We start from the raw sequence: 23,624 nt of genomic DNA, 5'->3' as shown, positions 1-23,624 counted from the left end.
AGGTTTTAGTCTAGAGATTGCCTTTTGGAGTTCTTCGATAGTCACATTGGCCAATAGGACTTTGTTCTGGTCTTCTGTAATTGTGGGGAGATTGAGTGACGCAAGCAGAGATTCAGGTGTCTTATTCCCCTTACTGACCATCCGGGTGTATAAATTTTTATAATATTTTTCAAAGCAACTATGAATGTCCTGAAAGTCAAGTTTTATTTGTTTGGTGGTTGGGTCTTTGATTTTATATACTACCCTCTCTGCTTGTTGTTTTTTAAATTTATAAGCCAGAATTTTGGCTGACTTATTACCTACTTCATAATAACTCTGTTTCAAAAAGGTTAGTTTCTTCTGAATTTCTACCTCGTAAATTTCTTTGATTTGATTTTTAATTTCCTTAATTTTCTGCGTAATATCCATTTGGACATCTTTTTTGTGTTTTTTCTCCAAATTTTCTAACTCTTTTTCTAGTTTATTCAGTTTCTCCTGTCTAAGCCTCTTTTGTAGGGCCAGTTTCGCAATGATTTTCCCTCTCAAGACAGCTTTACCTGCATCCCATACCATAAGTGGGGACACTTCCCCATTATCATTTTCTGACAGGTACAACCGAATTTCCTCCTGAAGTTCTTTCTTCATTTTCCCTTTAAGTACATTTAAATTAAGTCTCCAGGAAAAACAGTTTTTGTTATTTTTAAAGTTTAAATCTAGATAAACCGGGCTGTGGTCCGAGAGGTCCATTATTCCAATTTTACAAGACTTTACAACACCAATGTCTTTGCTGTACATGAAGAAATAATCAATCCTTGAGTACGTTTTATGTGGTGGGGAATAAAAGGTGTAGTCTCTAGTTGTAGGATTAAACTCCCTCCATACGTCACAAATGCCCATTTCACTCATCATCTTTCTCACCTTTTTGCTTACTGTGCTAGTCTGAGTGGATCTTGACACATCCCACTTTGGATTCAATCTCAAGTTAAAGTCACCACCACAGATCACCATTCCCTGGGCTTTTGTAATCATGAGATCAAATACTTGTCTATAGAACTCCCATGTTGCACCTGGGGGTACATAAACATTTAAAAGAGTGACTTCTGACCCTTCTAATTTTCCTACAAGCATGCTATACCTTCCCTCTTTGTCCGTGGTTTCTGATATCTTTTCAAAAATTACTCTTTTCGCTATCAGTGTTGCCACTCCCCTTCTATGTCCTGTTTTATAGGACGATGAATAAACTTGATTAAAGCCCTGCCTTTTAAGTTTAGCATGCTCGGATTCAGTTAAATGTGTCTCTTGCAGGAATATTACATCTACCTTGTCTTTTTTCATTTTGCCCAGAATTTTACTTCTTTTAACTGGATTAAGTACACCCTTCACATTATAAGAGGCCAACCTAAGTGGAACTTTTGGACTTTCCATTATAAATTATGTGTCTCTTAATCTTACTACCCCCCCCCCCCCCCCCCCCCCTCCACTCAAACACTATAAGAACACGAACAGAAAAAAGAACGTGACTTGAACAGTCCCAAGAAAACATGAACTTAAGACATTTTACCAGTGACTCAAGTTGAACTTCCTGATTTGAGGTCTCGTTTGTGACCCTGAAGGAGCCGGGATGTTTTGCCGGCTCGGAGGGAAAGTCTCCAATCATCTCCAGTTGTGGAGGGCCCTCCTTTAAGTTTTCAAAATGTTCCATGTTTTAGCTTAGTCGGAGCTTCCCCGATCACACATGTTGTATTATTAATGTCATTAAACTGTCCCAAACACGTCTTAAAGTAGCGGTTAATTAATTGTTCGTTTCACTGCCACTACTACTATGTATCCTTACCGTGGGGAAACCGCTCTAAGGCGCAACAAGATCAGCGGTGAGACCGCCTGAAAACGTCCAGTCTCTTTTTAAAACCATCCTGCGTCGTCTCAGGTTGCTGCTCCGCTCTCCCCGGAGACCGGACTTTGCGCCACATCAGGTCCTTCACTCTATCAGCCCAGTTCACCGGTGGTTTAAATATCGTCACGGGCAAACCTCTCTTCACCATGTCCGTCGTAGCTTCCTCAGCAGAGTTGTACAGGCACGTCTCACCCTCGTAGAACACCCTTAATCTGGCTGGGAAAGGCGTCTGGAACCGTGTGTTGTTTTCCCGCAGCACCTTCTTCGCTTCTGCGTATTCCCGGTGCTTCTTGAGGGTCTCCGGTGCATAGTCGTGGTCCACAAAAACTCTTCTTTCCTTATACAGAAAACCTTTTTTCTGCCATACCAACTTCAGAATTTCTTCTTTAGTTTTGCTGCTGGAGAATTTAGCGACTATAGATCTCGGGGGAGATTGAGCCGGGGGCTTCGGTCCCAGTGCGCGATGCGCACGTTCAATCTTCAGGTCATGGGTGGGGGGCAGCTCCAGCTTCTCCCTCAGCAGATTTTCCACGAATGTTATCATCGATGTGGAGTTGCTCTCGGACCCCTCCTCTATGCCGTGGATTCTTATATTCTCCCGTCTTGCTCTCCCCTCCTGGTCCGTTAGCCTGTCCTCCAGCTTAGCCTGTAGCTTTAGCAGCTCCATCGTAGCTTCTTCCAGCCCCTGCACTCTTTCCTCTGTCTCTGAAATTCGCATTTCGGCTTCTTCGACTCTGTTGTTAGTTGCCTTAATGTCTTCTCGTATCTCTCGAAGAGTATCTACATTTTCACGCCGAAATTCTCTCAGCTCTTGCAATATCATCTGCAGGCTAGCCGTGTCTGCATCCACCTGTTGCTCCGCCATGTCAGGAAGGCCGGGTGTGTCGTCCTCGACTGACTCGTCCTCGGTTGTTTGAGCTCTTTCCCTCGTCTGTGATACGCTTTTTTGTTTTGGTTTGGGCATATTATAAACGCCTTTTTAACTTGTCCTGTTAATAAGAAACAATCCCTCAAAAAAATAACGGCGTTTTCTTGATGATCGGGGAGCTCCGATAGTGTGCTGTCTACCTCATGGCTGCCAGACCGGAAGTCACAATGCTATTCTACATTGATTCTTTTAGCCAGTGTGGTGGAAATTCACCTGTTAATAATAGAAATACTAATAACACCTGAATAATGCTCAAGCAAATATTTCCTTTTTTTTTTTTATTTGTCTTTTTTCACAGACAGCAAAAAAAAAAAATTTAACATTTGCATCATTGCAAATACAATAGTCTTGTATCAATAAGCAGTAGCTCTCTGTTCTTTTACAGTATGAACATTCACAAAACAGACATAGAAAAACTTACATCAACAAACAAACAAATTATAATAATAATTAAAAAAAAAAACACAAAACAAGTGCCTACAAACGTAAATAACAATTAACATTGACCTCTACTCATACAGAACAGGATACATATATACAATTACACAGTCATGTTCTCTATATAGCTCAAAAAAGGCCCCCAGATCTGGTTAAATAGTTCTTCTTTGCCCCTGACATTGAAAGTAACACGCTCATATAAGGCGATTTTTGTCAGTAGCTCAGTCCATTCCTTAAATGAGCAAGATGTGGATGATTTCCAGTGTCTTAGAATAATACGGCATCCTGATACAGTTGCCAAGCGTACCCACAACTTGTATCTTTTGGTTATATTTATGTTTTCTGGTAGCAAACCAAAAATACATAAATCCGGTGACATAGTAAGATCACATTGAAGAATAGAACTTAAAAGATTTACAATCCCATTCCAGAGATCAATATTCTTTTCACATTCATACAGCATATGAATCAAAGTCCCAGTATCTTTCTCGCATTTCCAACATGTATCATTATCCATTAGTTTCAGTTTGGCTAGTTTACTCGGGGTCCAATATTTTCTGTGGAGCAATTTGTACTGAATGAGCTGAGATTGTGTTTCCTGTGAGCAAGTATACCAAGACTCAACCAACCATTTCCATGCATCTTCTAAAATTGGAATGCCTAAATCTCTTTCCCAACACAACCTCAATCCCTCTAATTTGGGGGTTCGTGCCTCTCTGATAAGATGGTAGAAAGTAGACGCTTTTTTAAAACCAGGTTTCATTAATACCTCCTGAAAGCCAGATGGCGGGTCTGGGGCAGATTTCAATTTAGCTCTAATACAATGTGAAAGTTGTAAATACTTCCAATATTCTTTTTGATCCAGGTTAAATTCTTGTTTGATTTCAATAAATGATTTAATACCCTTGTCAGTAAAAACGTCCCCCAATAGATTTATACCAGACTTGGACCACGTTTCCCACATAAATGTTTTTTTTATCAATTAGCAATTTTTTATTGAACCAAATTGACGCTTTGGATGAAAGAAAAGGACAAATATTAATAAGTTGGTAAGCCCTTGACCATGTTTCTTGTGCAAAAGCTAAAACGGGGTCATCAAAGGGTGTTCGCCTACCATTCTGGGTGAGAAAGGCCTCTAATGTAGTCGGGGCCACAAGCCCTTCCTCCATGTTTACCCATGAAGGCCTCTGATTTGGAAATGTATAGAGCTTATACATCTTCGCTAATTGAGAGAGAGAGAATGCATAGTGGTACCAGTCCATCTTAGACAGGGCCAAACCGCCCAAGCAAATATTTCTTTATTGTACAAGTTAATATAATTATTCATGAAAAATCCTATGAAATCACAAGCCCAGGAGGTCACCAACATGGGTCCTCCCATAACTGCTAAGCGTGGTCAGCTTCTTGTATTACATATTAATCATCATCATCATAGCTTCCATCAACATTCCATTATAGTCCATTTTCCCAAATGCAGCTGAAATGCAAGTTTTCCTTGACTCTGCTGCATCCATGACAACTCGGTAGCTTGCTTTCTCTCTCTCTCTCTCTCTCTCACACACACACACACACACACACACACACACACACACACAACTTATTCATACTTGCAGCATGTTTCTTTTCTAAATGTTGAGGATAAACAGAGGAGCATGACACTAGAGGATTTGAACAGATACTGTTAACTATAATTAATGCTGAAGTTAATATAAAACTTGTTGCCACGCCAATGAGCCGATAATTTTCAATACTACAAAATTTGCTGCGATGCAAGTTGGTTTGATGATGGAGTATGCAGTTGGTATGACATTTTACACAGTAAAATGCACGGTGGTGTAGTGGTTAGCACTGTCGCCTCACAGCAAGAAGGTTCCGGGTTCGAACCTCACGGCCGACAGGGGCCTTTCTGTGTGGAGTTTGCATGTTCTCCCTGTGTCCGTGTGGGTTTCCTCTGGGTGCTCTGGTTTCCCCCACAGTTTAAAGACATGCAGATTCGGTACAATGGGGCCACTGTAATTGGCGCAAGCTGTTGTGGTTTCCCATGCCATGATGTGTGTATATATATATATATAGATCTTCCTATGGCAAAAGCTAAATAAATTAAAAATAAATTAAAAAATAGTCTGTTTCATTTCCTTGAATTCACAAATAACAAACAAAATATAATTTGAACATGTACAGTACGTACCTGGTGAAGTGTGCTGTGGAATTTTCAGCAACCCCATGCATTTTTATACAAGCTCATGAAATAGTATTTTTTAATACACCGATGACTCTGCTTTTTAAGTAAAATTATTTGTAGGTAGTCACTTATTTAGAACTTTTACATTTTAAAAAATCTAAATGGCCTTTAATCTCATTCCCAGTTTGATTTTGAAAATAAATTTAGGTCTGGGGAGGAGGATTCTTGTTATTGCGACCAGAAAAGGTGGTCACTCTAGTCATTGCTAGTTCCACACTGCAAGTGCAAAGGCTCATGGGACTGTTAATGTTTAAGTTTGGAAAGCATAAGGGGCTAAAGACCAATGAGCTGCCATGACCAAGACTCCTGCAATAATTGATCATCTCTGGCCAGGATTTCTGACAGGCATGCATATTGTAGTTAAATAAAACAGCTTCTTCTAGATCCATGTGATGTACAGACCACAGGATATCGCATGAGAAACTGAGATCTCCATCTTGTGGCAACTCCTTCCACACACACTTGCCGCATTCGTTCACTACCCATCAACATGCTTGCTAGGATATGTCGCATAATCACGGTCACCTGTTTTTACATTTTGAGTTGAGAGTGATTTCTTGCACAGCTACCCTAACCTACAAAATAACAGGGAGATGTTCCACTGACAGCTTTAAAAAAAAAAACCCTGTAAACAGACAGAATGATATAGTGTTTCCCACAGGATTTTGTGAAACTATGGTTCATGGATGTCGCTCTGGAGGGTCTGGGGTATGCTCCCCTATAAGAAAATTTTGTATATTTTAAAGTTAAATGTATTAAACTGGTGCAGTTTGAGAGCAAAATTAAGAGTTTAGATCTATGAACTTGCTTGAAACCAGTTTTGTGCATTAGTAATTTGAACATAAACACACTGGTTGTGTAGGTATGAATGGTGATGCCACAGCAAAAGGGTCACAATCACAAAGCATGGTAAAGGAGTTTAACAGTTCATAAACAGTCAAAAAAAAACCCAACAACTGGAGCATACATTTCAGCCCTCAAAGAAATAAAACAGAAGTGGTTATCTTGTGTTCACCTGGTTTTATGTCTTTTTTTTTCTTCGAAAATATAAAATATTGATTAGAGAATATAATTTAATTTTAGCCAAAAATAGACCTACTTTGAACATTGCTTAGATCATGCACTTGTATTTTGAATGAAGAATATATGCTACTAGATGTGTTAGCAGCTTTTCTGACTCAGAAACAAGCTGAAACTCCACAGCTTCAACAGCACACTATTTTAAAGCGAGGAGACGAGAGTTGGAGACACTGATGTTGACGTTCCCGAACAAAGCTGAAGTTTGATGAACGTTAATCATCAGTGCTAACTTCTGCATTGATGTTATCTGTTTGCTGTCTTAAAGGGATCCTCCGTCAGATTTATTCTCAAATTTATTTTAAGTAAAAGTAGCCTCAGATTTCAAAAATCAATCTTTCATTTTCGGAGACCAAATAGTGTTCGAGAAAAATGAATTTTCTTTAAAATGCTAGATGGGCTTCCTGTCGTGATGACATATGCAAGGACGTCAGATAGTGGTCGCTTGAGCAACTCTGCTGTTTATATTCTCTGTTTACATCGTACAACCCCGATTCCAAAAAAGTTGGGACAAAGTACAAATTGTAAATAAAAACAGAATGCAATGATGTGGAAGTTTCAAAATTCCATATTTTATTCAGAATAGAACATAGATGACATATCAAATGTTTAAACTGAGAAAATGTATCATTTAAAGAGAAAAATTAGGTGATTTTAAATTTAATGACAACAACACATCTCAAAAAAGTTGGGACAAGGCCATGTTTCCCACTGTGAGACATCCCCTTTTCTCTTTACAACAGTCTGTAAACGTCTGGGGACTGAGGAGACAAGTTGCTCAAGTTTAGGGATAGGAATGTTAACCCATTCTTGTCTAATGTAGGATTCTAGTTGCTCAACTGTCTTAGGTCTTTTTTGTCGTATCTTCCGTTTTATGATGCGCCAAATGTTTTCTATGGGTGAAAGATCTGGACTGCAGGCTGGCCAGTTCAGTACCCGGACCCTTCTTCTACGCAGCCATGATGCTGTAATTGATGCAGTATGTGGTTTGGCATTGTCATGTTGGAAAATGCAAGGTCTTCCCTGAAAGAGACGTCGTCTGGATGGGAGCATATGTTGCTCTAGAACCTGGATATACCTTTCAGCATTGATGGTGTCTTTCCAGATGTGTAAGCTGCCTATGCCACATGCACTAATGCAACCCCATACCATCAGAGATGCAGGCTTCTGAACTGAGCGCTGATAACAACTCGGGTCGTCCTTCTCCTCTTTAGTCCGAATGACACGGCGTCCCTGATTTCCATAAAGAGCTTCAAATATTGATTCGTCTGACCACAGAACAGTTTTCCACTTTGCCACAGTCCATTTTAAATTAGCCTTGGCCCAGAGAAGACGTCTGCGCTTCTGGATCATGTTTAGATACGGCTTCTTCTTTGAACTATAGAGTTTTAGCTGGCAACGGCGGATGGCACGGTGAATTGTGTTCACAGATAATGTTCTCTGGAAATATTCCTGAGCCCACTTTGTGATTTCCAATACAGAAGCATGCCTGTATGTGATGCAGTGCCGTCTAAGGGCCCGAAGATCACAGGCACCCAGTATGGTTTTCCGGCCTTGACGCTTACGCACAGAGATTCTTCCAGGTTCTCTGAATCTTCTGATGATATTATGCACTGTAGATGATGATATGTTCAAACTCTTTGCAATTTTACACTGTCGAACTCCTTTCTGATATTGCTCCACTATTTGTCGGCGCAGAATTAGGGGGATTGGTGATCCTCTTCCCATCTTTACTTCTGAGAGCCGCTGCCACTCCAAGATGCTCTTTTTATACCCGGTCATGTTAATGACCTATTGCCAATTGACCTAATGAGTTGCAATTTGGTCCTCCAGCTGTTCCTTTTTTGTCCCTTTAACTTTTCCAGCCTCTTATTGCCCCTGTCCCAACTTTTTTGAGATGTGTTGCTGTCATGAAATTTCAAATGAGCCAATATTTGGCATGAAATTTCAAAATGTCTCACTTTCGACATTTGATATGTTGTCTGTGTTCTATTGTGAATACAATATCAGCTTTTGAGATTTGTAAATTATTGCATTCCGTTTTTATTTATAATTTGTACTTTGTCCCAACTTTTTTGGAATCGGGGTTGTAGTTTTGCTCGTTTTACAGGTATTTTTTTCTGAATTTCTTAGTTTTTAAATAAGTATGCCTCACTGCGTAGCATATAAATGCCACAGTGATGCTAAAAAGAAAGCATAAGCTGGAACTAGACTGCATTTCTGCAGAGAAAATGCAAAGTGTGCTTGCTCAGCTGTAACAGAGTGTCACCAACAGAAACTGGATCAGACATGAGACGTAGTGCCGCAAAATCTTTTTATTTATTTATTTATTTATAAACATGATCTACAGAAAGTGTGGTGTGTGTGTGTGTGGTTGCTTGCTCTAAAATCTTGGTTTAAAATGGCTCAACTTGCAGTGTGACATGACACTTTGCACTCTGAAATCTTTTTTTTTTTAAACATTATCTCCATGGTGCTGGGTAGGTTAACAGAGAGCGTAACATGAGTTAAAACAGATTTTAGAGCGCCAGGCATGCAGTGTGACGTGACAAAGTTTTTCTCTTGAAATTCCATTCATTTGAATGTGGGAAAAATGAATGGAAGTAAATGGGGGGGAGGGATGAGTGAAAAGAAAAGATGAGTGTGGGTCAGAACTGATTGCATATATATTTCAGGGGAGTTGGCCTGAGGTATCACATGAAGTTTGGTGGGTCTCCGATGAAGCGTGTCTGAGCAAGATGATTTGATTCGTGAGCCCCATTCATTCTCATCATCTGTAGCCGCTTCATGTCTTTGGACTGTGGGGGAAACCGGAGCACCCGGAGGAAACCCATGCAGACACGGGGAGAACATGCAAACTCCACACAGAAAGGCCCTCGCCGGCCACGGGGCTCGAACCCGGACCTTCTTGCTGTGAGGCGACAGCGCTAACCACTACGCCACCGTGCTGCCCCCCATTCATTCTCTGTGGGGAAAAAAATGTCAGTAAATCAAGAATAAGAGAACAGGTGCATCATCCGGCAATACTCCTCCTGCAATAGCCCCTTTTAAAACTACAGGGAACATTTTACAGTAAGTACCATATAATGATCTGAGAAAATTATGCTTAAAACTTTGACTAAAATTATGTTCTACTGATTAAAAGTGCTGACTGCAAAGTTGAATTCTGGGCAAAATGTGCTATGTCTATAGCTGTTGGCGTTTCAAGATGTTTCACTGCTGCACACACAATGTGTCCTATGTGTCACCGTTTTGCAGAGATAAAAAGCATCCCGCATTTTATGATTCTGAAAATTGCTGAAGCAAGTGAGCAACAATATCACATGACCACCGTTTGACCTACTTTTAACCAAAACAAGTCTGCATAGGCAAACATCACTTTCCTGCCAGCTAAAAGCCAGTGGAAAAGAAAAGGAAAGCCTGCCTAGTGAGTGCAAATGCAAGCTAGAGCAAAGTTAGATGATGACATTTTTCTGGACAGATAACGAAATCATTCTCGCTAGTGCTTAGCTATCTTAGCCTTAGAATGCATGGGCTTGACTCCATGGTAGTGACTATGGAGTTATAGGGGCTTTTCACATGATGCCATCGTACCTGCGGATTTGATTATCTGGCCAAGCTTTGTTTGACAATGACCGGCACAAGTGTACGTGAGTGATTGTAAGCCCAATTCAGTAAACATCTACAGATAAACTTGTAGAAGTTACATCTCAACTAACAATGCCAGAGACCTGTAGTGTTTTTGGATGTAATAACAGATGTGGAGATAAGCCTAGTTTAACTTTTCAACGTTTCCCGGTGAACCCAGAAAGATGAGAACAATGGCAAGCTGCAGTTAAACAGGAAGACTGGATGATAAAACATTCCCATGTGTGTGGAGAACAGTTTATATAAGGTTAGTGTAAAAGCTCTGTGTAATGTTAAAGTGCATATCACGGGTAAATTCAGGAGCAAGATCAATGTAATTCTCCTATTTTATCTTAAACTTTGGTCAAATATCTGTCACATTTTGCATTTTCTGCAATTTTTTTACCTTGCGCAATACCACAAAAATTCAGTTGAAATCAATCCGTTTGAGGCAAATTCGTCCGCCTCTGAAAAAATTGGCATTTGGATTTCCTGGGAAACACTGATTTTCGGGCAGCACGGTGGCGTAGTGGTTAGCGCTGTCGCCTCACAGCAAGAAGGTCTGGGTTCGAGCCCTGTGGCCAACGAGGGTCTTTCTGTGTGGAGTTTGCATGTTCTCCGCATGGGTTTGCTCTGGTTTCCCCCACAGTCCAAAGACATGCAGGTCAGGTTAGGTTGACTAGTGACTCTAAATTGACCGTAGGTGTGAGTGTGAATGGTTGTCTGTGTCAGCCCTGTGATGACCTGGCGACTTGTCCAGGGTGTACCCCGCCTTTCGCCCGTAGTCAGCTAGGATGGGCTCCAGCTTGCCTGCGACCCTGTAGAACAGGATAAAGCGGCTAGAGATGATGAGATGAGACATTGATTTTCATGACGTCATGTGCGGGACGCCTCTCTCTGAATCCTACATCAGTGTTGGTTTGTTTATGAGAAAACGACCTGGTGGTTTTCTGCAAATTTCTTCAACGTTATCTCATAATTATTAAAATGGTTAACAGATGTATCGTAGGAGGGTGTAGCAACACCAATCATGATGGGATTAGTACTCATCGTTTTCCAAAAGACCGGACAATGAGAGAGAAATGGGAGCGCTTGGTCTACACAGGCTGTGCACTGAAACCGCGCAAGCTCGCGCAGCCTGCTGGCGCTTCCGCAGGTGACGTCACGAATCTGGCTCCAGACTCCCTTGGGATTTTTCCAGACGCGTTTTGTTATTTTATTTTTTTTCTGCTGTAGACAGATGGCCTTGTGCAAAATTACTCTTCTGGATGAGTGTGTAAAGGGACCGTAGGTCGCGTTAACCGACAATTGTCCATCATTGACGGATTTTTTTTAGCTATGACAGAAAAATCTGAAGGCCGTCGGTCATTTTGACAGATGTTTACCGTTACCATTACCAATAACAATAATAGCCTAATAATAACAATAATAAAACATAATGAAACACACAATTGAAATGATTGGCAAGTTGTGGCAGAGTTTTCTTACATACAGTATACATAGTCTTCACTGCCGTCACTTTCAATCTGAGCCGACGTTGCGGCAGTCTTGATGTTCAGTGCATAGGCTACTCATGTATACACTGTAGCCACTGCGCAAGGCTGTTCCCCCCATCGCGCTCCTGACCGCGCTCTGACTTTTCTAACCACTAGCACAGTGAGATGTATTAATGTTTCCCTTCTCTGCAGAAGACATGTCATTTTTGCTATTAAAAAAAGAGATGCATTGGGTTGTTTGTGTCGTTTCCGTGCCTGTACGTCTTAATGCAATAGCGCTCATTTAGGCTAGTTGTTTTCTTGTTTTTAAAATGAAACAAATGTCGATTTATTGTATTCTTCCCCAGCAAGCTTAGGAAGCTTAGGAACATCACTGCTCGAATATCTGCTAAACTATCATTTTAATGAGAGCACGGGTAGACAAACTAACATTTAAACATAACTTCGTTTTATTTAAGACCTTCCGTGTCAGCCCACTATGGGTCACCGCGGGGTGCAGCTGCACCACTGGTGCAGAAAGACCGCATGCTGCAGGATTTCCTCCCTATGAAGAGAGTACTAGCAGGGTCGGGAAATCCAACTTTCAGAGGCTCTTGCCAGCTTCTGATCACTTCCCTGGGAGAACTGTTTCCCGACTTCAGAACTTTGGCTGAAGTGGCGCTGGTTATTCCAGTCTCCAGTGTCGCAGCAGAGCGCGGGTTCAGCCTTCAGAATAAAATTAAAACGTCAATGAGAAGTCGTCTGTCCAAGGCAAAGACGCAAAATTTAATGACAATTGCCTCGGCAGCAGTCTCCATTGACGACTTTGATTAGGCACAAGCGAACTCCCAATTTAAATCCATGCGGGCCAGAAGGAAGGTTTGAGCTCACGCAAACAGGCCAAATTAGATTGTCACTTAAATCGTTGTAGTGGACTGTTCATATTTTAACTGCAATTGTCTTGCTACGTTGTAAAATAACATTGTTCATATGCCCGTTAAGGCACAACAGCCGCAATGTTTTTAGCGGAGGGAAAATGGGTTCACAAGTGACCGAACGTCAGAATCTCTGTTCATCTTTTTGCATCATAAATACATAAATAAATGATTAAATAACACAAGCTTGTTCTGTGAATTAGTTTTTAAATGAAAGAGTCCATGAAAACACAAGTTATTAAACATATAGCATTTATAGCCTATATACTTTGTCATTTAAAAGTTAAAATAAAATGACAGATAATAATGGACAATGATGGAATTTTTACGACCCTGTCCGTCAAAATGACGGACAATGAAAAAGTCTAACGCAACCACTGAAAGGGACATACTTTCATATAAAAAAAAAAACAAAACGAAATTGGTCCAGAATATGTACTTTAAAATGCAGATCTGGATGTGAGCTTTGGATACAATATATTTTATTAGACCTAATGCTTGGTGAGACTAGCGGCATGTTTATGTACTCATAATGTACACTCGGCTAAACACCATAAAATATGCTAGATCTAGGCCCTGGCTTGTTTATTACTATTAGAAGTCCATGTTTGAGCTTACCTTTGTCATAATAAGGTGTTTTTCTTTACTGGGAATTTCCCATAATATTCCGGCATGCACGAAACCTGCCTCGGAACATTGGTAGGCATGTGTACTTTTGTAAGCCTTTAGCATCTCTGATGTATTGAGAAGTCCCAAATACTAAATAGTTCAGGATGTTGTAGTGTCCCAAATCCGGTATCTGGTTTGATGTATGCTTTTCAAGTGGTATAAATACATTTGTGGGTAAATTAAGAAGAAGAAGAAGCCTTTATTTTTTATTTTTGTCACATGTCCACTGAAGGACAGAAAAATTCATCCTCTGCATTTAGCCCAGTCTGAAGCATTTAAAGTGTGCACGGTGCAACACACAGAGAGAGAGGGAGAGAGAGCGCGACAGAGAGCACCAAGCGCACGGAGTTCGGAATAAATAATAAATAAATATGTTTGTGGGTAAATTATATGGATCTGAAAATTTCAGGTGATTTTGGAATCAGCACCTTCAAATCTTGACCAAAAAACCTACAATTTTCAGTACAAGATTAAGACTAAATTTACAATTCTTTAAATTCAAAATTAACATTGCTATACTGAACTAAACCAACATTAGTTCCCAAAAGCTTATGGAAAATAAATATTACCTGTACAAATCCAAATTATTTTATTATAAAACCCATTTAGTGACAGAACTGATTTTAAAGTTGTGTATTTTTGTAGCTGTCTGCTTAGACCAAGACACAAGGGACAGATGTTTATCAGAAAGGTCTGATTTACACCACAGCTTTGCCATCTCAAAAAACATAAAGGTTTCTCATGAAAGGCTTTCCTTTGCCTAAATTTTGATGAAAAGCCTTGCCTGCATTTTCCTATAGTTAGTAAATTAATCTCTGAGCTTGTCGGCTGTTTTGTGAATCTAAAGTTACAGCCAAGAACCTTTAATTCAGCCTTCATGAGGCTTAATATAATATTGGCATGAGACATCATTCACGTTTCTGTATACCTCATTTGTAAGTATAGATTTTCTTCATGAAAATCAATGTAAATGTGTAATTTTTCTACAGATATACAGGAGCATGCAGTGTGGAGAATACATTGATGCCAAAAGAGAGATGCATGTGAATTGGATGAGGTGAGGAATACACCAGTTGTTGGGTCTTTGTTTAGTGATTTGATTTTTACAGCTCCTCATTTGTTCGAAGAACTTCTTGCTGTCACTGAGATCTCCACCATGTTTTCTCTAAATCTGTAGCTTTGATCTGATTTTTACCTTTTCTGGAATGTTGCCTCACTCTTTTAGGTATGTGAATTGTGCCCGGAATGATGATGAAAAGAATCTTGTGGCATTTCAGTATCAAGGAGGAATTCTGTACCGTTGCTGTCGACCCATTAACCCAGGACAGGAGCTCTTGGTGTGGTATGAAGAGGAGTATGCCAAACAACTCAGTCCTGCACCTACAGGAGCAACCAGACAGCAAGGTGTTACTATAGTCTAAGAGATTATAGAGATTATTTTCTGCATCATCTAGTGACATATTTCTTAGCCTAACAATGTTTCTGGGATGAAAGCTGTTGTACAATGGAGTCTACAATAACCAGAGCACTCCCCCAGAGAACTCGTTTTGGACAGTTCCACCAACCAGGTAGGTCTTGTCTTTAATATGACAATGACCAACCAGAGAGGGTGAAGTCTATCAGCTTCCTTTGAGACTCATGAAGTCATCCAACTGCATCTCTTGCTATTGCAAGTCCTCTGTAAAGTCTGGCTCTTCTCCATAAGAGTGCTAATTAATCTATATTTCTCAGAAGTAAAACTAATACTGATGACATAAGAAAAATATCAACATTTTCCACTCAACAAACTGAATGCTGGTTATTAGCTCATCCGGCCAACAGGTGATGAGCTTATGCTATCATGTGTTGTCCGTCGGGCGTCGTCCACATTTCATGGAAATTGCGTCTTCTCTTTTAATTCTTCACCAATTTTTATTCTTTTTGGCAGGAAGGTAGGTCTGCTTGGGGTGCATGTAGCTTCTACCCAAATTTGCATAATTTCCATTAATAATGAAGATATGGAGTAATTAAGCCCTAACGAGCAGTTTCCACACAAATTGCTTCTTCTCCCTCAATTCTTCACCAATTTTGATTCTTTCTGGCATGAGGGTAGGGGTACCTAGTGTGCATACAGTGGGGCAAAAAAGTATTTAGTCAGTCACTAGTTGTGCAAGTTCTCCCACTTAAAAAGATGAGAGGCCTGTAATTTTCATCATAGGTATACCTCAACTATGAGAGACAAAATGAGAAAAAAAAAATCCAGAAAATCACATTGTCTGATTTTTAAAGAATTTATTTGCAAATTATGGTGGAAAATGAGTATTTGGTCAGTAACAAAAGTTCATCTCAATACTTTGTTATATACCCTTTGTTGGCAATGACAGAGGTCAAACGTTTTCTGTAAGTCTTCACAAGGTTTTCACACACTGTTGCTGGTATTTTGGCCCATTCCTCCATGCAGATCTCCTCTAGAGCAGTGATGTTTTGGGGCTGTCGCTGGGCAACATGGACTTTCAACTCCCTCCAAAGATTTTCTATGGGGTTGAGATCAGGAGACTGACTAGGCCACTCCAGGACCTTGAAATGCTTCTTACGAAGCCACTCCTTCGTTGCCCGGGCGGTGTGTTTGGGATCATTGTCATGCTGAAAGACCCAGCCACGTTTCATCTTCAATGCCCTTGCTGATGGAAGAAGGTTTTCACTCAAAATCTCACGATACATGGCCCCATTCATTCTTTCCTTTACACGGATCAGTCGTCCTGGTCCCTTTGCAGAAAAACAGCCCCAAAGCATGATGTTTCCACCCCCATGCTTCATAGTAGGTATGGTGTTCTTTGGATGCAACTCAGCATTCTTTCTCCTCCAAACACGACAAGTTGAGTTTTTACCAAAAAGTTCTATTTTGGTTTCATCTGACCATATGACATTTTCCCAGTCCTCTTCTGGATCATCCAAATGCTCTCTAGCAAACTTCAGACGGGCCTGGACATGTACTGGCTTAAGCAGGGGGACACGTCTGGCACTGCAGGATTTGAGTCCCTGGTGGCGTAGTGTGTTACTGATGGTAGCCTTTGTTACTTTGGTCCGAGCTCTCTGCAGGTCATTCACTAGGTCCCCCCGTGTGGTTCTGGGATTTTTGCTCACCGTTCTTGTGATCATTTTGACCCCATGGGGTGAGATCTTGCGTGGAGCCCCAGATCGAGGGAGATTATCAGTGGTCTTGTATGTCTTCCATTTTCTAATAATTGCTCCCACAGTTGATGTCTTCACACCAAGCTGCTTACCTATTGCAGATTCAGTCTTCCCAGCCTGGTGCAGGTCTACAATTTTGCTTCTGGTGTGCTTTGACAGCTCTTTGGTCTTGGCCATAGTGGAGTTTGGAGTGTGACTGTTTGAGGTTGTGGACAGGTGTCTTTTATACTGATAACGAGTTCAAACAGGTGCCATTAATACAGGTAACGAGTGGAGGACAGAGGAGCCTCTTAAAGAAGTTGTTACAGGTCTGTGAGAGCCAGAAATCTTGCTTGTTTGTAGGTGACCAAATGCTTATTTTCCGAGGAATTTACCAATTAATTCATTAAAAATCCTACAGTGTGATTTCCTGGATTCTTTCCCCCCATTCTGTCTCTCATAGTTGAAGTGTACTTATGATGAAAATTACAGGCGCCTCTCATCTTTTTAAGTGGGAGAACTTGCACAATTGGTGGCTGACTAAATACTTTTTTGCCCCACTGTATAACTTCAACCCAGATTTGGGCTGGAGTGAGCTACGCTGTCATTGATGGTCTTGTTCTGAAATACTGTGGATTGTATTTGTGTTTTGAGCCATTTCCTGATGAGGACTATGAAGAACATGGTGTCCTTCCTTTAACCAAAATTGTTGTTTGTAAAAGAAATGTAGCAACAGGTGAAAAACAAAGGAAAAAAATTATGGTTTATAGCCAATAAATGCACTGTGTCGTCTTAATCATTTGTGGATGTGATCAAAAAACACTTGTGGATAAAATGGCCATGTGTGGTGTTTTTGCTTGCTTTTGAACAGTCTGGCTATATTGGGCCTTTGTTAAACTTTTATGAAGACTTGGAAAAGCTTTGATAAAAATGTCACATTTACAATAGGCTGATTTGTTTCATATTCGCGTGCATGTTGATGAATACAAATCACCCATAAATTAGCAGGTGTGGGCAAACCCCAGCTGATTTGTATTTGGTGAAACCCACAAAACTAAAATGGAACAAAAAGGTCATGATGATCGTGGGCACCAAGTGCAGCACACAGGTTTTTTTCTTTATTTTTTTTTCCCCCCAAAAGCAAGAAAAAGTGGCTTGTCACAAACTATAATCGATTTCTTTTATATTTTAATGACCATATAAATATTTGAAAATCATAACCCATCTCTAGGGTTACTTGTTTGAAACTGAATAGATAGTAAACCACAAAATACTTTTTGTATTTTTATTCGTCATGCATAATTTAACCAGAAGTAGCTTAAAATGCATGCCCTGTGGATCCTGAGTGGCACAGCAGAAGTGTCCTCCCTATCATCCAAAGATTGCCATTTTTGAATCCTGATGATGCCACAGTCATCTATGGTATGCTCGAGAGAGGAAAAAAGTGTCTGGGCTCTCTGGGAGGGAATGGTGACCTCTCTCTCTCTCTCTCTCTCTCTCTCTCTCCCTTGTCAATTACACTAGTGAGTCATGGACATCTGTGAGCTCATGCACATTTTCATATGGAAATGAGTGGATTGGGTATTCCTCTGTGCGTGTTATGCCGCCCCCTGACATTGTATAAATAAAAGATGCGGTCATCTGGTGTTACTTGACTTGGAGGAAGGACATGGTAGCCTTAGCCTTCCCTGGTTGGTTGCTGTTGTGTGATATAGGAGCGCAGTCTGATGGGTAGGAATTGGCCATGGCTAAATTAGGGAGAAAAGCAAGGGAAAACCAGGGGGGAAAAAACGCATGATCTATCACAACAAACGCACAATGTAGGATAATGCTGTCAGACCTCCCCCATATTATAGAAGCACACAAGGGGGAAAAACAAAAACTTGATCATGCCTTCAGTGCGATACAAGAAACTAGCTGGATAGAAGTTAGTCGAACACCTTTTTGTGTATAACTGAAATTAATAAACGTTTTAAATGCGACAACCTAATCCATATGTAAAAATACAGGTGTTCTTGTGCAAATGCTACTAGATAAATCTATTCATATCCAGCTTGATTATTAAGGCCCGTTGTTATATCTTTCAGAACCTTGAATGCTAGGGCTGAGTCTCCTTCTCAATCCTGGATGAGCTGTAAATCAGGTTCAGCTTGCCATTGGCTAGACTTAACATTATATCAGACAGAAACCAACAACTCCCCCTTGGTCACTCAGACCCACGGGACTATGGCCAATGCTGTGCATATCTGCCGTTCCAGCACATGATAGAATCTACCAGTATTTCTAGCTAGAGGCTGCTATATCTTGGTCCTCAAACGTTTTTTGTTTGATCTCCGTCTTCATTCATGTGGAATCTTGAATGTTTGAGGTTCAGTAAAAATGCTCCCCTGCATTGGGTTAGTGTTGTTACATTTTATAATCTTATTGCATTTCATGTTCAATTTCTGATATTTTTGTCCTTTTACTTCTCCAGAAGTAAAGAATACTCTGCTGCAAGTATTTTCCTGCTCCACATGTCCTCGTTCCTATACATCTCAAATTTATCTTGATAAACACATCCAGAGATGTCACTATGAAGAGTATGTGAGACTTCGGGAATCAAGAGAGATTAAATATGAACTTCAAATCCCCTCCAAATGCTCCAGTAGTCAGCCAACATCAACTGATATTCTCAGTTCTGACACTTCTCACAATAATGTACAGAAAGGAATTCACCACTGCTCAGACTGTGGAAAGAGTTTTGGTCATCAGAATGCACTCAAGACACACCATTGCAGTCACACAGGAGGAAAGCCACATTCCTGCTCACAGTGTGGAAAGAGTTTCTATCAACGGAGTGATCTCCAAAGACATCAGCGCATTCACACAGGAGAGAAGCCGTATCACTGCTCACAGTGTGGAAAGAGTTTTACTCGGCAGAGTGATCTCCAAAAACACCAGCGCATTCACACAGGAGAGAAGCCGTATCACTGCTCACAGTGTGGAAAGAGTTTTGCTCATCAGAGTGATCTCAAAAAACACCAGCGCATTCACACAGGAGAGAAGCCATATCGCTGCTCACAGTGTGGAAAGAGTTTTATTTATCACAAGGATCTCCTAGTCCACCACCGCATTCACACAGGAGAGAAGCCATATTGCTGCTCACAATGTGGAAATAATTTTTCTTGTCAGAGTAACCTCCAAATACACCAGTACATTCACACAGGAGAGAAGCCGTATCATTGCTCACAGTGTGGGAAGGGTTTTACTTGTCACAGGAATGTCCAAGTCCACCAGCGTATTCACACAGGAGAGAAGCCGTATCGCTGCTCACAGTGTGGGAAGAGTTTTGCTCATCAGAGTCATCTCCAAACACACCAGCGCATTCACACAGGAGAGAAGCCGTATCACTGCTCACAGTGTGGAAAGAGTTTTGCTCATCAGAATGCTCTCCAAATACACCAGCACGTTCACACAGGAGAGAAGCCGCATCAGTGCTCACAGTGTGGAAAGAGTTTTTCTTGTCAGAGCACTCTTCAAACACACCAGCGCGTTCACACAGGAGAGAAGCCGTATCACTGCTCACAGTGTGGAAAGAGTTTTGCTCATCAGAGTGCTCTCCAGACACACCAGCGCATTCACACAGGTGAGAAGCCGTATCGCTGCTCACAGTGTGGGAAGAGTTTTACTGCCCAGTGTAGTCTCCGCAAACATCAGCGCATTCACACAGGAGAGAAGCCGTATCACTGCTCACAGTGTGGGAAGAGTTTTGCTCAGCAGAGTAATCTCCAAAAACACCAGTTTATTCACACAGGTGAGAAGCCATATCGCTGCTCACAGTGTGGGAAGAGTTTTACTCAGCAGAGTAATCTCCAAAAACACCAGCGCATTCACACAGGTGAGAAGCCATATCGCTGCTCACAGTGTGGAAAGAATTTTAATCAGCAGAGTAATCTCCAAAAACACCAGCGCCTTCATGCAGGAGAGAAGCCGTATCTCTGCTCACAGTGTGGGAAGAGTTTTACTCAGCAGGGTAATCTCAAAATACACCAGCGCATTCACGCAGTAGAGAAGACGCATTGTAGTGCCCTTTTGCCACCACTTTGATGACTGATTGATTGAGAGTGCTAGTTCTTTTGACTGACTGTCCTTACCATTGCAGCAAACAAATAAGCGAATGCCCAGAAGTAGAAGTAGTGTGAACTTAAGTGTGGAAGTTTTATTCCAGGCTTCTGGTTTACATCCAATATAGGTAAGAAAAATAAAGTCAATAAACTTCTTGACATAGCAAGATGGTAAACTAGAGTACATCAGGAGACAGACATAAGAACCTGTTGCTTCCAATCAGCCACACTTGGTCCTTTCCTGGCCAGGTATTTATCATCTCCCTGGACACAGTACCCTCCAGGCCTGTCGAAGGTGCGCGCACACTAACACAAAGGGTTAATACTGGCTCCAACACTCATCACTGCTCACAGCGTGGAAAGAGTTTTACGACGCAGAGTAATCTGCAAATACACCAGCGCATCCACCCAGGACAGAAGCTGCATCACTGCTCACAATGTGGGAAGATGTTTACTTATTCAGTTACATTTAAGACCCCACAAGTGCACTAACTCGGAGACACTGCATGATTTAAAGTTGTCAAATTAAATATGGTTGTTCCTGTTTTTTTTATTGAAAATGACCTGTACTTTGAACTTTATTGTTCATGTTATATAACTTGAAAAATATGTAATCTTAGAGTGATGTTTAAATCAAGACTATATTAATGTTTTCTTTTGATCTTATGTAGTTATCTTATGTAGTAAATGGTCTTTAATTAATTATCGCCAGACAAGTAATGATTTAACACTATTATCAGTGTAGCACTGCAGCATGAGACTAGTTGTTAATGGAATTATTACTGAGCAGGGGTTTAATGTACGATGTTTAACAGAAAAGTGGATCAAACCAAATGAGTATGTAGCATTTAAATGAGGCTATCATATTCATTCATTCATTCATTTTATTTATATATATATTTGTGCGTGTGTGTAATATATGTATATATATGGCCATTATTAAAAAATGTTCTGTTTCCGGTCCACCAGCCGGGTGAGTGCCGTTTGTGCGGTTGAAAAATTTTTTTTTAACGCCGGTTTTTCGACATTTTTTTCGGGTTCGTAAATCTAAAATTGAACTTGACATTTACGCATTCCCAGGGCTTTCCACTAAGGCTCATACTAGCCAGCCATGACAAATAAGTAGCCAGCTGGGGGGGAGTAAACACAAAATAAACTCCTGTGCACGCAGTTCCCAGGATTATATGTATTTTCCACAGACCATTTATTTATTCACTTTACTCAAATACAAAGTAAAATGGCAGTAAATCTTCTTTCTTTTCTTACGTATTGCATCATGAGGCGTTCCTGGCTTGTAAATCTCTTATTTTCGGTGCATGACACATTCACGCAGCTGAGCATGCTATGAATTAACAATGACAACGGTCTGCAGTGGGGCTACACAATTACACACTCAGCGACCATTTCTCCATTTGTGTATGAAAATACACTCCAACGACTCAGTTTGGTTTCATTTACAACCAACGGTGTCTTTTGATGCCAGCACGTAATTGAACGAGAGAAGACTGGTTTACCGGAGACAAAATAAGCGTCATCTCTGCTTCTGTTCCCTCCGACACACTACTGCCTCCGCCGAGTGCGCGCGCACTCTGAACTGAATCAGCTCTGCGCATGCGCCGTGCGGCACAAAAAATGGCAGCCACCATGAAGGAAGGAGATCCGGAGTTTTCAAACATTTGCTTAAGTGTGAAATCACAAAATGGTATTCTAGTGAACAACAAAATAGTAAAGATTCAGAAAAACAAATCATTAAGTGATCATTTTAATAGTGTAATTTCATCCGAACTAGGCCTAACGGTCGATTTAGAACTACAAAAAGTCCGTGTGTCGGACATTTTAAGTACCTTTTGTAAAAGTTTTGCAAATGTTGCAGTCAGCTTTTAAAATGCTAACTTAAAGTTTTTGTACAAGTTTCAGTTGATTAAACTGTCATATTTTATTAAATGTGTCTGCTTTTGTAATAAAGTACTGAAAGAAAAAGCAAACACAGCATTGCGATTTCTTATCCATCCATAAAAAAAATCCCTCCCTCCCGACTGAATTTTTTTGCTCACCCGGTGGACAGGAAACTGATTTTTTTTTAAGGATGGCCTATATGTATGTATGTATGTATGTATGTATGTTTTATATACACACACACATTTATTTATATATATATATATATATATATATATATATATATATATATATATGTGTGTGTGTGTATATATATATATATATACACACTGTGTGTGTGTGTGTGTGTGTGTGTGTGTGTATATATATATATATATATAATATATATATATATATATATATATATATATATATATATATGTGTGTGTGTATATATATACACACATATATAATGTGTGTGTGTATATATATATATATATATATATATACACACACGTGTGTGTGTATATATATATATATACACACATTTTTTATATATATATACACATTATATGTGTGTGTATGTATAATGTGTGTGGGCGGTACGGTGGTGTAGTGGTTAGCGCTGTCGCCTCACAGCAAGAAGGTCTGGGTTCGAGCCCCGTGGCCGGCGAGGGCCTTTCTGTGTGGAGTTTGCATGTTCTCCCTGTGTCTGCGTGGGTTTCCTCAGGGTGCACCGGTTTCCCCCAAAGACATGCAGGTTAGGTTAACTGGTGACTCTAAATTGACCGTAGGTGTGAATATGAGTGTGAATGGTTGTCTGTGTCTATGTGTCAGCCCTGTGATGACCTGGCGACTTGTCCAGGGTGTACCCCGCCTTTCGCCCGTAATCAGCTGGGATAGGCTCCAGCTTGCCTGCGACCCTGTAGAACAGGATAAAGCGGCTAGAGATAATGAGATGAGATATATAATATGTGAGTATATGTGTATATACACGTGTGTGTGTGTATGTATATATATATATAATGTATGTGTGTGCGACTTAAAAAAAAAGCCTATTCAGCTAATTATTATTTACAGACCTGTGGTGAGTATTCTGAATTTCTTTCTGAATTTGTGGATTTCATCTAAAACCTGGGTTGTTTCTTTAGACAAATAATTAATTGTTGGAGACTTGAATATTCACTTCAATAACCTGGAAGACTGAACAGCGTTCATGTCCATTCTAGATT

General features: G+C 40.4%; 1 protein-coding gene across 5 annotated transcripts in view; it reads left to right on the top strand.

Annotated features, from left to right (window-relative positions):
* The window catches only part of LOC132896406 (zinc finger protein 883-like), a 41,491-nt gene extending 18,847 nt beyond the window's left edge, over positions 1–22,644 (top strand). For all 5 annotated transcript variants that reach the window (XM_060937205.1, XM_060937206.1, XM_060937209.1 and 2 more), the window contains 3 exons: positions 14,254–14,321; positions 14,490–14,668; positions 18,888–22,644. In XM_060937205.1, the coding sequence (XP_060793188.1) occupies positions 14,254–14,321; positions 14,490–14,668; positions 18,888–20,500 (1,860 nt within the window). In that variant the 3' untranslated portion in view covers positions 20,501–22,644. The remainder of the gene's footprint in view (positions 1–14,253; positions 14,322–14,489; positions 14,669–18,887) is intronic.
* The last annotated feature ends 980 nt before the right edge of the window (positions 22,645–23,624 follow it).

The sequence above is a fragment of the Neoarius graeffei genome, chromosome 13, assembly GCF_027579695.1.
Source record: "Neoarius graeffei isolate fNeoGra1 chromosome 13, fNeoGra1.pri, whole genome shotgun sequence".
Taxonomy (NCBI): Eukaryota; Metazoa; Chordata; class Actinopteri; order Siluriformes; family Ariidae; genus Neoarius; species Neoarius graeffei.
Note: the sequence above shows the minus strand (reverse complement) of the source record. Positions and strands in the feature narration are given on the sequence as shown.